The sequence below is a fragment of the Micropterus salmoides genome, unplaced genomic scaffold, assembly GCF_014851395.1.
Source record: "Micropterus salmoides isolate LMB-PRFRI ecotype aquatic unplaced genomic scaffold, ASM1485139v1 Ms_hic_scaffold_8, whole genome shotgun sequence".
NCBI classification, from domain to species: Eukaryota; Metazoa; Chordata; class Actinopteri; order Centrarchiformes; family Centrarchidae; genus Micropterus; species Micropterus salmoides.
In genome coordinates this window covers 3,192,441-3,208,539 of record NW_024044570.1, presented here as the reverse complement: position 1 = coordinate 3,208,539, position 16,099 = coordinate 3,192,441, and the positions used below count along the sequence as shown (strand labels likewise).

At 40.5% G+C, this 16,099-nt stretch overlaps 2 protein-coding genes across 4 annotated transcripts; both read right to left on the bottom strand.

Moving 5' to 3' along the window:
• Nucleotides 1–682: 682 nt before the first annotated feature.
• On the bottom strand, nt 683–7,838 carry sycp3 (synaptonemal complex protein 3). 3 transcript variants are annotated; one of them, XM_038707075.1, is made up of 8 exons: nt 7,419–7,838; nt 7,254–7,317; nt 6,333–6,385; nt 5,888–6,005; nt 5,576–5,675; nt 2,909–3,007; nt 2,494–2,598; nt 683–880 (listed from the first exon to the last, which is right to left on the bottom strand). In XM_038707075.1, the coding sequence occupies exons 1-8, from the start codon at nt 7,543–7,545 to the stop codon at nt 827–829; spliced, it is 720 nt and encodes a 239-aa protein (XP_038563003.1). In that variant the 5' UTR covers nt 7,546–7,838; the 3' UTR covers nt 683–826. The 3 variants fall into 3 exon arrangements, with proteins under 3 accessions (XP_038563003.1, XP_038563002.1, XP_038563004.1); XM_038707074.1 differs by having other exon boundaries at nt 7,254–7,332; nt 7,419–7,834; XM_038707076.1 differs by having other exon boundaries at nt 6,351–6,385; nt 7,254–7,332; nt 7,419–7,831.
• A 1,498-nt stretch (nt 7,839–9,336) lies between these two features.
• On the bottom strand, nt 9,337–15,454 carry actr6 (actin related protein 6). The gene is made up of 11 exons (XM_038707073.1): nt 15,268–15,454; nt 14,464–14,581; nt 14,315–14,383; nt 14,066–14,189; nt 13,835–13,970; nt 13,694–13,750; nt 13,426–13,524; nt 11,512–11,590; nt 11,267–11,438; nt 10,901–11,039; nt 9,337–9,782 (listed from the first exon to the last, which is right to left on the bottom strand). The coding sequence occupies exons 1-11, from the start codon at nt 15,333–15,335 to the stop codon at nt 9,653–9,655; spliced, it is 1,191 nt and encodes a 396-aa protein (XP_038563001.1). The 5' UTR covers nt 15,336–15,454; the 3' UTR covers nt 9,337–9,652.
• Nucleotides 15,455–16,099: the final 645 nt, after the last annotated feature.

The following is a 16,099-nucleotide window of genomic DNA, read 5'->3' as shown; positions in this document are numbered from 1 at the left end:
TATATAATAGATCTGTGGTGCAATCTGAAAGAGTCTCGCGGCAATAACATGACAGCTGCATGTTAGTCTTTGTAGTTGTAACACAGCGAATTATATTTGGAATTATATTATTTGGAGTCATATTACTTATGACCATGTGATATTTCAGTTTTTCTTTTTGAATAAATTTGCAAAAATGTCTACATTTCTGTTTTTTTCTGTCAAGATGGGGTGCTGAGTGTACATTACTGAGAAATAAAATGAACTTTTTTGATTTTTGGAAAATGGCTGCAATGAAACAAAGAGTGAAAAATTTAAAGGGGTCTGAATACTTTCCGTACCCACTGTATGAATGTTTTAAGAAGGCACTTAAAAGAGTTCACTGACTCAACCGACCTGCTGTACCAGAGCCTCGTGGCCCGACTGCAAACTGTCCCCTTTAGTTTTCAGTTTTCACAATCATTTATTTACTTCACGCTCTCTCGCCGGATGATTCCCCAGGTTCCTCAGATTTTGCTGTGTGAACATTTGATCAGCTCTTTGTCTTTGTAATGGAGATATATATATTTATATTTCATATTTATAATCTAACTCTGAAACTTGTTGGGGGGGTTTGGAGATGTCCACTTTCCAAACTTATTCTAACGCACAACAAAACGCAGCAACATCAGCTGCTCCGTCTCACATGAACTAACAGGCAGAATTAAACAATGAATTCATATTTTTATTAAACAAGTAGAAAAAGTAACAGACGTAAACATTAACTCTGTAAAAACAAAAGGCACAGCAGGTAAACGACGCCAACCTAGAGTGCATCCTCAGCTCGTTCGCCGTGGTTAGAAGCAGGCTAGAACAACATGGACTGAAGCGATTTACGGACCGTGGCCATCTCCTGCTGTTGCTGTGGAAACAAACATTGACAACATTAACGTGGAGTGCAAGAGGAAGAGACAACATGACCTTCTGACATCATATCCCCTGTTGGAGTTTCTGTGTGCAAGTTTTATGAATTACTGTTTTCACTGAAGGGACAGTTTCTGGGTTTTTCAGGGTTTTTCCTGCATAGAGAATTTTTGGCGCCTCCCAAAGACGTTTTAGCACAAACTTAAACACGTCTTGACTTCCAGTAGTCACCTCCTCTCATCCACAGCGCTCTTTTGTTGTTTTGTTTTTTTACACATGCAGCTGGCGCTGGATTTATAAACCAGCTGCTGCGTTGGTTTGACTGCACATGGACGTTCCGCAACTAAGCTTGAGCTAATGACTTCCTGTCATTTCAACCACAGCGGTGTAGGCTGATATCAGAGAAAGGTTTTATTTGTGAAACAGCTCAATCTCAACTAATACACTATCTGTAGGCAGATCATCCAAATCAAGTGTAACCTGTAAATATATTATTATACTAACATTATACTTTACTTTTATACCTTTACTCCACCAGGCTGTGGATATATTTTGTTTATCAAATGGTCAGAAATTACAAGAAAATACATATATTTCAGTCATAAGCTGACTCCTTGCTTTAATGTAAGCATACCGGCCGTGCTTACTGTTGCCCCCCCCCCAAAGGCCCATTCTGAGCCAGGAAAAGTTTTAAACCTGTTTCCACACATGTTGGTGAAATGACTCAAGAAGGTTTGAGTCCGTGCAGTAGAAGCTTCAGTAACATCCACAGAAAGAGCTTCTTGTTGCCCCCCCGACAGGCTCAGCCTGTTACTCCAGGTGTCTGACAACATCATGGAAAGGATCCCTACGAGGGACTCCAGGTGACCCCCTTTGTTTTTAACAGGTAGCTGAAGTCTCGCTCTGAAATCTCATTGTCAGACACCAGTGGCCAGCACAAGGAAGGGATTTCAGCCTACTCAGAATTAACTCTGTGTTATCGGGCAAACTCAACGATGACAAACTCTCACCGCCTACACTGGAGTTAAACGGTACTACGACGGTGGATAAGATGATGGTTAGCTGTATGTATTTTACGGCCTCTTTTTTTATGTGTAATTTGATATTATATATGGATATGGATATATTTCTTCTTGTAAATTTCACACTTTCATTTCATTTTTCCCCCTCGGTTATTAACCCCGACCCTGGCTCCGTATTTTTTGGACACGTAAAATAGAATATGTGAAAACACTCAGGAGAATTCAATTATAGACTACAGATGGGCTACATCTAAGAAACTGTCCCGTTAATTAATTAAGATCTCCTCCCTAAAATCAGGGAATAAATGCAGAGTTCGATGTCTGAACGTAAATAACTGAAAAGCAGCTTTCTTTTCAAATGTTCTTTCACATGGAGAGCGATGACTTATTTGACGTTTTTATTATTAAATGTATGTTAATTTAGTCTTTAGCCACACACCAGTTGTCATCAGCAACTCACAAGTTCCTACTTTTGTGTGTCTGTGCAACAGCTTTGATGTTTTTTCTGACTCTGTGCTGTAATAACCCAGTTTCCCCAGAGCTATCAACATCAATGTGAATCAGTCCTATCTCTACCATCTGCACTCACTGTGTCCATGAGGATCTTCTTCTGCAGGGTGGCCATCTCCTTCCTCAGCTCTTGCTGCGCCCCCTGCAGGAAAGCCTCGTGGCTGTTCTCCATGTCCTCCATGTTCTGGAGAAAATACAGAAAAAGCTTCAGTTTGACTTCTTTGTCTGAGAAAATCGGGAGAGTCAGAGCCAAACACATCCGCCTCCAGTACAGGATCCTCCTCCTTGCAGGTCTACGATGTGTTCTGCACCTAATAACTACATGTCTTCATTTTAAAAATAAACTCTACACTGTCCATCCTGGCAGGAATTACACCGTTAGCTAAAAAACAGCATGAACATGTGCGATGTTTCTGTTGGATGGTTTTCTGAAGACCTCCATTTCTTTCTGCAGTTGTCAGGGGAACAACATGACGTCTGAAAACAGCCCTCACCTTCACAAACTGCTCGTACAGCTCTCGGACAGTCTTCAGCTTCTGGTTCTGCACCACTCGGGCCTGCTGCAGGATTTTCTGCTGCTGTCTGAACAGATTCTACAAACAGAAGAAACAGCGTCAATGAAGTCAGAGCTAACTAACTCGCTCCCTCTTTTCTGAGAGATTCTTCACACTCATCAATAACAAGAAGCTGTCAGTGAGTGAACGTTATGTTTTTTACAATTATTCATAATAACAGATCATGAATGTTTTAATCAATCCTTCTTTATAAACATTGCACTGACACACATGCACCCCTCAGATGTCGTATCTCCTGCTACAATAAGTATTATGTAGGAAACTGTGTCGAGGTAGTTTCTCCCTTTTCAGTTTGTTTTATCTCTTTTTAAAGGTCTATACGGTTCGATCTGACCGTCTGCCTCTTGCTTCTTGTTCTCTGCTGTGAACTGTCTCTTCCACCTGGTCATTGTTTGTCTTTATTTGTCCTGTTTGTTTATTTCTTTTTACTCAGCCTGCATGTCCTCATGTTTACATAGTATTTATTGTATATTTTTTGCAGCTATTTATGTCTTCGGGTGTTTAATGTTTGATGATGCTGGAAGGATTCACAGTAAGAATTTCATTGTACTGTGTGACAACTGTTTCCTGTCCACGTGACAATAAAGTCTGATTTGATTGAATTTGAATGGGCCCTCAGGGATAAAGTTTTTCTTAATAGAACTGAAAATGCACAATGATGCAACAAACTAGTAAAGAATGGGACTGACTGCTTTTTTTCTCTGTGAAGTCAAATGACGAATGTTGTTTTTACTCCTTAATTGTTCTTTATATATTTCCTCATGATGTAATGAAGTGATTCAAAGCAAAGAAAGATGGATAAAACATACCTATTTCTTATTTTGATGGGCAAGAGGCAGAAACATTCCTCCTGGCTGAATACCTTTTCATTCTGTAGAGGCAGGATACGAACTGAGGCTTCAAATCAGGACACCTCTGCCATATATTAGCTACGTTCACTCTCCTTAAAGCACGATTCAGATTTATTGCCGAGATCACATTATTGTGTAATGTGGCTTACATCAGACTGAAGTGTGAACTGTTCTCGGACCGAAAGCGACCCGCATGTGCAGAAGAAGAAAACGACATCGCAGCACGCTGTCGTACAGAAGTAAAGATAGAGGCCACGGGGGTTAGCGCCGGTTAGCTCATACTTGAAAACCCTCCTGATTTTCATGAGACTTCCATTTCTCATCTCCTGGTTTCCTTCCCGGGTAACATTTTCTCCTCATTTATGACAAATGTTCACAACTTTCTGTCCTTTTCTTTACATTCATTACCGTTTCTGGCACTGTACAATGCATATGCACCACTACTCTCTCTCTCTCTACTGTTTCTGCTCGGACAGTAGCATGCACGTTGTGGCGGTTTTTATGTACAACAACTTTAGATATTTCTTATATAATTGGGAGCCAGCCGAGGTTAACCTGACAAAGTCGCTGCGTCAAACACTTATTCCCACCCACAAAAGGATATACGTAACACGGCATTACATACACCCTCAAAAGAAAATATGACACATTTTTTGGAAAACCTGTATAAAATCCCACACAGTCAGTCAGCGGCAGCGGCAGTCGCTCTAAAGTGACGTCAGAGTCACATGAACTCCGTTCTGACTGAGGTCACATTTCAACTAAGCAGACCTGGATCTGATTTGGACCACATATTAAAGTGGCCTAGAAAAAAAATCTGATTCCATGTGAAATGTTTACACTGTTATAAACACATCAGATCGGAGTCACATATGAGCAAAAATCTGATTTGGGTCACTTTGACCTGCAGTCTGAACGCAGCCTTTGATCATAGGTTCATGGTACTTGTCTCTGCACAGAGGATGGTAGAGCAACCCTCCAACACAAACAGCTGCTGGAGACGAACTCTGCATTACAACATGAGATCTAACCCTAAATAAGATCTGAGGGGGGATGTTTCCTTTAAATGCAACACTAGTGGTCAAAAGAGCATCAACCCTGGGCTGGACAATATGACCAAAACTTAAAATCATGATTAATTAGCACTTTACCTTGATTATGATTAATGAATGATTATTTTGTTTTTGTATTTTTTCCTTTATAGTCCACTTACAAGGTTTGCCCAGTAAATATGATCAACAGTTAAAGGTAGGATTTAATTCACAGATGTCAAAAAGTAGGGCAGTGATGGAGCAGTGGATAAAACACATGCCTTTGGTGTGAGAGACCAGGGTTCAATCCCCAACTGTGACCCAACCACCATTGTGTCCCTGATCAAGTCACTTAACTCCTAGTTGCTCCAGAGGCGTACAATTGTAAGTCGCTTTGGATAAAAGTGTCAGATAAATGTAATGAATATAAAATAATTTATCTAAATGTTTATTGATAAAGTTATGTTGACGTGCACATAACAGAGACGGGTTGCCCCTATATTCGGTACATCGCTGCAGCTGAATAAATGACCCCTGCTACTAACTTTCACATAATCATTAATATTATATATATAGCTTCAGACTCCGGTCTGGAAGCTGAGCAAGACTTAGAGCTTAGTTAGAGGCTCTGAACTTGAATAATCATCCTGCCCCAATCAAACCTGTAGCGCTACCTAACCAATGAAGCAAGGAAGTGAACTAACATTGAGCTTCTCCTCCTGCTCCTCAGCTCGCTGGGCTTCAGCCTCCCACTGCTGCAGCGCAGAGGACACCTGCGATGAGTACTGCTGAGTCATCTTCTGCCTGCAGACACACACATTTCACACTTTACACCATTTTAAATAATCATAATCGTTTTGACCCAATGCTCATGTTCATTATGTCATAACTTTCATTCATTCAATTCATTTTACGTTTAATGTATTCTGGTGTCAGTCTTTAAACATGCTGCAGATATCAATAACTGAATCAGGTTTTGTGGTTTCCCTTAAGTCTCAGGAAGGAGAAAGTCAAACCTCTGGCTGTGGTAGTTGTTCCACAGCTGCTCCAGTTTGTGTTGGCTTCCCTTCATGTAGTTCTTCGTCAGACACTCCAGACGTTTCTTCTTAGCCTGCATCACCTTACTGATATCAGCTGGAGGTAAATACCACAACAATCCATATGTTTCTGTCGCACTAAGGACAACAGCTGGATATGGTCACACTTCTTTTAATACCAATACAACATGCGAGGTTTGATGCTGATCCCACTGTTTTTCTACAGTGTTTTCTAATTTAACAACATGTTAATGATAGTCTGCTAATATTTACAGGTGTTACTATTTTCTTAACAAGGACAAGGATAAAACCACCAATAATTTGGTTAAAATCAGACTAAAAACCCCACTAAACCTTCACTGTCAAGCTTTATTACTTAATTACCCTAATGTTACAGTAAGGAGAAAATCAAACAGGCACACACCTGCACAGTGCTGCTTACCTCCGAATTTCTCCAACATGGACTGTACCTCATTTCTGAAAGTGTGATAAGAGAAATGAAGCTTAAGTTAGGTTCCAATTTGCAGTTTCTGATTCGGCGGGCACTGGAGAAGTTAAGGGAAACTCAGTTCCACATTAAAAACCACTATGCCTAGTTTTTATATTTATTCATTTAGCTGACTTACAATTGCTATACATGTCAGAGGTCGCACGCCTCTGGAGCAACTAGGTTGAGTGTCTTGCTCAATGCGTCACAGTGGGGAATTGAACCTGGGTCTCTCACACCAAAGGCATGTGTCTTATCCATTGTGCCACCACCCCTAGTTCTGTCTGATTTAATCATCCCAGAGAGGCTAAGATTTCTTTAAAACAGCGTTTCAGATTTGTAAACCTTTATTCTATTTGTGAAAATACAAAAAAAAAGGGTATTATTTATGTTTTTTTCCCCCCACATGTAGACCACATTAGACCAGGTCTAGATCATAAACCACTATGCCTACAGCTGTCAAATCTGGACTGGATTATTCCAGAGAGGCTAACCATATGATCTTTTAAAACACACTTTCAGACTTGTGAAACCTTTATTCTTTTTGTGAAAATACAAAAATTAGGACTGTATGTTTTTTTTACATATAACATTAGACTACATTGGACCAGGTCCAGATCATAATCCACTAACGTTATGCCTAGAGCAGTCAGATCTGGATAAAATTATTCCAGAGAAGCTAAATTTTCTTTAAAACGCAGTCTCTGATTTGTAAAACCTTTGTTATTATTATTATAATGAAAAAAAGGACAGGTTTCCCTTAACTTTCCCCTTAACTGTCGAATGGTAACTTTAGGTTACCCAGCACGTTATTTTAGCTAAATAAAGCTGTAATAAAACGGTATTAATGTGAAATACCCGACAGCACAGCTGGCCTCCTCTTCAAAGTCAGCTGCAGGTCTCTTCTTGGCCAACTTGTCCCCTATCGGAGTTTCATCTTGTGACATTAATCAGAAGTTCAAAGTTAATGTTCTTGGATTAGCGGGTATCAGAAGCTAACAGCTAACAGCTAGTTACACTTACGTTCTCTAACATCGTCCTCTGAGCCGCTCAGCTCTTTCTTTTCATCCTCTTGAGTAAAATCAAACACTTTTTTATCTGGTTTCTCTTCTGGATGTTTCTTCTTCATCTGTCTTCTGGCTGTTGCCATTCTTCAAACAAAATCTAGCAAGACAACACAACCTGGGTATTTGCTAATGCCGGCTAATGTTACCCAGCTAACTGCTAACGTTAGCTTAGCCTTCGCTGCTAATGACTCTCGCTATAATGCTGCTACTGTTTGACAAATCATTAACTGACTGACACAACTTAATTTTAGGTAATTATTTAAATCAAGGCCACCTCTGTCCTCGAGTCCAGCGACTAATTTATTTTTTGAATCAGGCTTAAATGGTTGCAACAGAAACTGAAGCTAACTTGCTAGCGCGTCGAATTTCTGCTCTATTTCCCGCCACAACCACACCGAGGGGCTTCGGGTCAAAGGACCGGTGGGCCCGAGTGAACCCGAGTAGATCCGAGGTAGAGAAAGTACTTGGATCATTTACTTCAGTAAAAGTATAGTAATATTACTGCTTTGAAAATGTTACATAATTAAAAGCTTTTTAAGTAAAAGCCTCCCCTGCGCCTGATGTACTGTTTTATATTCTATCGTTAGATTATTATTCCTAAATTAAATAGTGTTTAGTATCAGAGTACAGCTTCAGGATCAATCTGCTGATTATTTTCTACATTAATCGTTTGATTGCTTGGTTTTTAAAGATTCTGCCCTCACAGTTTCCCAGAGCCCCAAGTGTCCAACCTACAGTCCAAATCTCAACGTTAATAACAAACATTAGTTATTAAAATTCATTAATAAGAAGAAACTCATCATATTTAGTGCAGCCTCTTCTACTTATGTCATTTTTGGGAATTAAACATTTTGTTCAACAATCCTGGAAGAATTGGTTTCCTCATTTGGGCCAGTATACTTTCATCATGAAACACTCTTTCCATTACTGTTTGTTCCAGCTTCAGTTTTCAGTCCAGATGTCACTAAAGGAAACCAGGAGCTCGGTATACAGTAGAAAGCGCTTAAAAAATATAAAGGAATATTTTAGGAAAAAGTTGCATAAGTTTTTTGATTGACTAAAAACTCCAAAAACACTAATAAGGTTTATCAGAAAGTTAGTTACAGCAGGAAAATTCACGTTAGATACATAAGAAATAGTAAACAGTCGTTCTCCAAAATATATATATTTTTTGGCCCAGTATACTAGGAGACTAGGGCTGAACAATTAATCACAATATGGCCTACTTCAGTTTTCAAACCACAGTAGCCGTAATATTTGGTGAAGGTGCCAAAAAAACTTTTGAAATTAAATATTGTCATGCTGAATAACGATCAATCCCTCTGATATCAGTAAAAGTAAAAATGAATCATAAATTAGATTTTTCAAAATCACTGAGCCCTAAAAGAGATAATGAAAATATTTGGAATAAACAATAATTCATCACTTTGTACGTGTGTAAAATCTGAGATCCACTGAAGCTCAGGAAGAATGCGTCTTTAAAATACTTCTGGCCATTAGAAAGAAATCCATCGCACCGAAACATCTGCAGACCTCCAGCACAGGACGACTGAACTGAAACTGTCAACAAAATCACCTGCAGAGAAACTTCAAGACTTTTAGATCAAATCATCTGTAAGCTACTGGGGAAAAATGACTCCAGATGTTTGTACCTGTAAGACGCAGCCACAGAAAAACTCTGCTCTTGTGCAACTATTATAAATAAAATAAAAAGAGTTTCAACCAATTTGCTTCAGACCAGATTACTTAATGTTTCTTGTAGATTTCTGAAAGTGAATCTGAAGAACATCTTTTTAAAAAAGGCAGATAAAAACAGCATGCGGCCAAAAACAAGAGATGAGACAACTGTAATTTAAAAATTTAAAAACTGTAAATAAAAAAAATTTAAAATATATTTTTTGCATTAATTAACTCCTACTCATGAATTACAAGCAGCCTTAAGATGCAGTTTCATAATTTACCAACAACAAAACTTTTTTTGACTGGTTGGCACAGACATACTTATAAAAAGAAAACAGACTGAAATAAAATAAAACTGCTGTAGAAAAACATTTTGTTTCTGATTTTATGTGTTTGAATCTCCTTTAATTGAATCAGAATTTAGCTGGCAGGGTTTTTTTTCCCCCATCTCCCTCAGATGCAGGTTTGTTTTCATGTCGATGATGAAGCAGAATAATTTTTAATTTTCAGTCAGATATCAAACTTTTCTTCACAAATAAAATGTCCGTTCTCTTCGTAGTCCTCTCGTGTCACCACCATCTCGTCGTAGTCTGGGTTGTGGGACAGCAGCTTCCCTCCTTCCCATGAATAACAGATCGGACTGCGGGACAAGACGGGGAAAGCAGAAATGTTAATATCACGTATACTATATAAGTCAAACAGGACTAAGCTGAGATATTATCTTATATCCTTCCCACAGACAAAACTGTTTGTGCAGTGCCTAGAAGACGGCTGTGGGAAAGAATCAGACTGAAGCTCAGGTCAGATTTATGGTGGAGTCCTGCTGCAGATTTACAGTTTAGATGATGCATCATGCTTTAATTATCTTCCACACAGTAACCGTTTTCATTGGTTGATTTACTTTGTGAAAAAAAGGGACGGTGGTCACAGAAACTGGAGTGACGTCCCGGTAACTTCTAGTTTGCCTGGCTGCAGTTTTCTGAGTCAGGCGGCCGCAGTTGCTTTGCTCCGGCTGCACCGAGAGGGAACCACCTTTTGCCTGATCCTGCGACATCAGCCGTTGCTCTAGGCTCACGCGCTTTACGGGAAGGAGAACATGTCCGACTTGACGGACAGTAGTCTGCAGCTTGTGTTTGACCATCAGGTCAGTGAAAGTTGGTCACAGTCATTTCGAACACACCTTTTGTCAGATGTGAAAAGGGGAAGAGTCTCTCTCCTTGAAAGTCCTCCACAGATTTATCACCAACTCTGTCAGCGCCACAATCGACAGGTTTTAAAAACAAGGATGGAAATCAATGCAGCAGAACCAGATTAACCAATTAACTCAAAACCTGCCGCTTACATTACCCACAATGCAGCTCTCCCTCAGTGTCGTGTGAGAGATTGTGGTGTGATACTAGTAGCAGCTCATGTAGCCAACAGTCTGCAGTGGAGATGACCAGCAGCTGCAGACGGCTGCTGACCTTCTTTCTAACTTTTCAAACTTGTAGTCTTCGGCAGACACCGACTCAACTGACATCACCTGAGGACACTGATCAGACGTCACACGGCTCCCTCTGCGACCCTCAAGGTGCCAGACTACTTTAAAAATATGTACAGGAGAACTCCAACACCTGGAGGCACACTGAGGTGGAAAATCTGCAACGATCCCCTTTAACATGCCTCGTGTTAAAGGTGTCAGACGTCGGGCAGCTGCAGTGCAGCTTCCTTTGTGCGCAGGAAGTTATGACGTACAGCTATAAACCAGGCTGAACTTACTTTGCAGGCTGTAGGACTGACACGGGGAGGTGGGCGGGGGCCAGTGATCGCAGCTCTGCCTCCAGTCGCTCTCTGAAGCCGGGGAACAAAATGTTTCCTCCAGTCAGGACGATGTTCTGGTAGAAGTGTGGCTGCATGTCTGCAGGCAGAAAACACACAGACGTGTTATTTCCACCGCTGTACCGGTGAAAATGTAAACTAAAGGTGGACGGACAGGAGATACATCAGCTGTTATTTATTTGAAGATTAAGAAAACACATTTTACACAGAACAGCAGCCTTCTGTAATTATTACATGTAAAAACTTCCTCTGACACCCAAGTGAGACCTCTTTAAGATCACAGCTGTTAAAAGCGTGTGGTCTGACCTTCTGGCAGGGACTGGATGGAGTGCACGATGGCCTCTGGGATGCCCATCTCCTGAATGCCGATGTCTGACGGGTGGAAGAGCATCTCAGGAACCGCAAAGCGCTCGTTAGCCAATCTCAAGATCTGCTCTCCTGTCTTGTACTTTCCACTTAAGACCATCTCTTCTCGTGGCTGGTGGACAGAAAGACCAGTGAGGACGGCGGCACAGACACACGTTTCCCTCTGTAAAAAAAGGTTTTCTCACCTTGCAGAAGCCTTTTTTGATGGAGCTGAAATCTGGAAGAACATAATCCCTCATCACAGAGTTTTCTTCCCCCTTCATCCTGATAACACACCACACACAAAAAAAAAATTGTCAATCACTTCATCAGCGACTCCCTGGTGAAACACTAGAACACGGAGCTGCAGCTGAGTGAAGGTGGCTGTGAAAACAGAGAACTTTTGATTTATTTGAATCAAGAACGAATCAGCACTTAATTTTTCTATTCAGATATTTATTTTGTTGAGGAAAAGGGACTGCATATATTTTTTTAAAGATTTTATCTTAATTGTTTTGAATGTTCTTCCTCAGATTTGTTAAGTGATCCACTGTTTGGCAAGTGTTTGTCATGTTCTGACCATAAAGACAAGTTTAGAACCACAATTAACAATCTGGTTTCTTCAAAAAGCAAAAGCTTGTTGACTTGAAAGACAGTTTGACAGTGATATTTATGAGGATGAGATTTTTGGCCATATCACCCACCTCTAGTCCCAGTTAGCCTCCTGAAAACATGTCAGTACTTTTCTTGCTAAGTACTGAATTTGAGAAACCAGGTGAAGTTAGTTTCACGGCTGTTTCCAAGCCTGGATTTCTCCCAGTTCTGTTGGAGAGCTGATTCAGTTTGATCACCTGAAAATCACCAAAGGTGACGACGAACGTCTGTCCAACGTCCAAGTTAGGGAGAAGGGTTGGGTATCGTTTAAAATTTTATGATACCAGAACCAAAACCAGTACCCTTGAAGTGACACCGATAGCAGCAGAGTACTAAATTCCATACCTTGCATAAAACTCCACCTGTTGAAGCCACAGTAGTCGCATGGCAACCTGTTATTAATTTTATTGTTGTTATGGACAAACAAGGTGATCCATTTTATTTTTTTCTTGTTTCAAATAACTGTTACATAAAAGTTTTGGGAAACTATCAGATCTTCATCCTGATTAGGTCGTCCTCACTGGTAGTATTTTTGCATTTGAATGAGAGGAGGAGTGAAATAGTTTAGTGACTAAATAAGTTGTGGGAAACAAATTTAAGGAAAGTTTTTGATATGTGTTGAAAGTGAACAACAGAAAAATATTTTGTTAACTTTCGATCAATAAACTGAGTTGAAAGTTCTGCGAGTGATTTTTCCTTTAGTGGTGAGTAGCAAAACCTCCGAAAAGACGACAGTCACAAGAATAAAATGAGAAAAAAGTATGTTTAAATAAGTCACTAAACTACAGTAAAGACTCAAACAGAGGAAAGAGAATCTGCACGTCCAGCCGATCAAACCAGCTCCACCTGAAGCAGCCGGAGGCTCCATCAGGAACATCAGCTGATCGCTGCTGCGCCACACCTGGACATCCTCTCACAGTTTCACAGCTGTTAGTTGTTAATATTACATGTTTTTATTAAATGAATGTATGTTGAAGTAGATGGGATTTATTGTTTTGTTTTTGCTGGTATTAGTATGGGCTCCTACATTACTGGTTTGGTGACGTCCTGGACATGCTAAACACAGTTAGATTCTGCACAATTCATTGTTTAAATCAGTTTGTTTTACAGACACAATGAGCACCAAAGTGTAATTTATTTAAAATTAATAAAGGCATTAAGGAATTAAAGGCCTGTCCTGTATATAGCCAGGGGGAGTTCAGTTAGTTAAGTCAACTAAAGCCGGACTGTGAACTGTTTTACAGAAATTAAAGTTGATTGACACTTTTTTGTCCAAATGAAACAAACCAGATGTAAAGTGTTAATCAGGGAGCTTTAGAGGAGCTGGTAGGTGGATTGTTTTGCCTTTGGACAGAGGATGAGGACAGAAGTCTAATCTGACCTAACAGACTGATTCAGTGACGGACATCTGATCCACAGAACCGCATCTGCTCTGCGGAGTGTTTCTGTGGTGTATCTGGGCTTACTGTGCCATTTCCATGTCCTTGTAAAACTGCTGGGAGACGTAGCAGACATCTTCTTTCACTTGGTTGATTACATGAGTTTCATCCATGACATGTAGCTGGCTGCGAGGAGGAGAGAGAGAGAGAGAGAGATTATTCTGAACCACGTCTCAGATTTAAGTATCCTCCGTTTTACCAGAGGAGATAATAACTCGTACTGCTAGAAAGAGCAAAGGTTTTTACCAAACCAAACAACAAGCTAGCAGAGCAGAGGAGAGCGAGGTGAACGTACCGATACGAAATGATCTCCTTCAGGTGATTGGTCAGCAGCTTCCCTCCAACATTGATCCTGGAAGGCAGAATAAACCAACAGCTCATCAGCACGTTGTTGTTGTTGTTGTTCTTACTGTTAATGCTGCTGCAGTCCTCTGACCTGCGGATCCCCTCCTTCAGTTTCTTGCTGCGGCAGTAGGGGGCGATGTGGGTGAAGGAGAATCCGCTGTCCACCACCAAACAGCACAGCTCAGAGGGTTTAGTGCTGAAGTAGTGATGAGCGCTGAGAGAACTCGCTGGAGAACACACATTCAGACCGACTTCACTGTCAGAGTCTAGAAGAAGACGTACAGAAGATAACCACAACTTAAAGTCTGACTCTAAGTCTCACCGTTTATTCTGAGAGCCGACTGGAACTGGTACTCCTCAAACAGGATCTCATTCATCGACTCCTGAATGGAGGTGAAGTTGAAGTACGGCTCTGTGATGATGATGCTGGTGTCTGCGAAATCCACCTGGACCCAGAACACACAGACGGGATGAAATCAGATCAGATTAGCAGAGAGCGTGAAACAGAACAAACCAAAGCACCTTTCGTAAAGAAAAGACATTGTGGACAAAAATGAAGCAAACTCTAAACCTTGAACATCTCCTTTCCAAACAGATGATCCCACACTTTCCTCTGGACGTCCCAGTTGACCAGATAACCCTGAAGACAAAGAACAGGACAGCCAGTGAGAGAGGATCTCTGTAAGGCTGCAGACTCCACACGTGGTTTCACTCTCTCACCTTCTGGAAGGGGAGGATGTAAAAGAGACCTGAAGGGTCTTTGATCTCATCCAGCTGATTGGCTGTGAAGGTTTTTAATCTGGACGTCTTAGAGCGAAACTGGCAATTTGGGATGACGCTGAGGGAGAAAGAGAGAAACGAAGGATGTCACACTGAGACTTCGGGATCTGAGCTGAGCGGCAGTAAATACACTTCAGGCGCTCTGCTGCTTTTATTATCAAGCAAGCAATAACGTTTAAACACAAGTGTCAGTGACACAAAAGGATCTTACAGGGGAAAAGATCACATTTAGTGCCTCATCATAGAGCTCCTACTGTGATACCAAGCATCAGTGTTTCAGTTGATGATAAATTACAGCTTTTAACTGATTACATCCAACTTAAACCTGACTGAGCACCAGGAGGAACATACGCTCAAAATAATCTTCAGCACTTCATTTGTTTTTATTTAAAAGGAAAAAACCACTGACTTTTATTTTTATTTTATTTTTTTACCATTTTACGTCAGCCAAATTGACTTTAAGGTGAAAATAAAATGTGTTTAATAAACACGCTCAGACTTCTGATGTTGTATGACACGGTGTATTAAACATCACTTGGGGTGTTCATTATGTGCCGAATTTCAGTTTGAGCCCTGAAGCTTCACACTCGTCCTCAGTCATGTTCTGCATCGCCGGTTTGTTTATTAAAACTCACTGAAAACATTAAACCGACCGCTTTTTGAACGGAGTTCGGTTTCATCCGAACCAGGGCGCTGTTTATCATTATTAGCTTTACCGTTAGCTCCCGTGCTAACTGAACTTACCTGACTTTCTCCTGACTGTATCCTATTTTCGCCGTATAGGCTCCGTTATCCAGAACTAACGTGGCCATTTCAGATCCGGTACTGACAAACCGAGTCAAACCGAATCCACAGTGAATGAAACGGAACACATTTCTACACTTTTACTGACACACGGCGCCGCCATTAACACTTTATTTACTCCTTCCGCCAATCAGCTTCTTCTTATTTTCTATTTCCGGCTGGCATGACGCTGAGGGCAGCCAATCAGGTCTCCGCCTCCTTCGCTTTATGGTCATTGGCCGTTGGTATAGCCAATCAGACACGATGTTTAAGGTCCTTCTACAAATATGTTCGGGCAGAAACAAGCCTCATCTTTCCTCCGCAAGATCTGCTGAACTGACATGGAAATCAGTGAAAAACCAGCAACAACTTGATTTAAAACTCGATTTTAACTCAGCAAATTCTAAATACATGAAATTCTAAATCCATGGAAGTGACGTGATTTTTTTACAGTTTGTACTGGGGTTATAAACTGAGACTGTACGTCATAAATAAACAGTAAACGAGTAAATAAAGATCAATTTAATATTATAGCAGCTGCAACTTTTTATTATTTTCATTATCAGAAAATCTGCATTTTATTTTCTGTTAAAGTTTTGTCTTTAATATTAGTTAAAAGGGATTTTACCATTAAAGCAAAAGGAGGAGTAACTTCATACACTTTCAACATGAAGTTTCACATTAATAATACATTTACAAAGTTGACAATGCAAAGTATAAAGAAACCTTTGTGATAAAATGTTCAGTGACGTGCACCCACACTCAGCCCTCACCGCCGCACTCACAGTAAACA

Coding starts and splice junctions, on each gene's coding strand:
- sycp3 (XM_038707074.1), bottom strand. CDS start 7,545: ATGGCAACAGCCAGAAGACAGATGAAGAAGAAACATCCAGAAGAGAAA. Junction 5,676..5,887: donor AACAACTACCACAGCCAGAG/GTTTGACTTTCT, acceptor GTGTGTCTGCAG/GCAGAAGATGACTCAGCAGT. Junction 2,599..2,908: donor TGTACGAGCAGTTTGTGAAG/GTGAGGGCTGTT, acceptor TATTTTCTCCAG/AACATGGAGGACATGGAGAA.
- actr6 (XM_038707073.1), bottom strand. CDS start 15,335: ATGGCCACGTTAGTTCTGGATAACGGAGCCTATACGGCGAAAATAGGA. Junction 13,525..13,693: donor AAGGAGATCATTTCGTATCG/GTACGTTCACCT, acceptor TCCTCCTCGCAG/CCAGCTACATGTCATGGATG. Junction 11,439..11,511: donor TCAAAAAAGGCTTCTGCAAG/GTGAGAAAACCT, acceptor TCTGTCCACCAG/CCACGAGAAGAGATGGTCTT.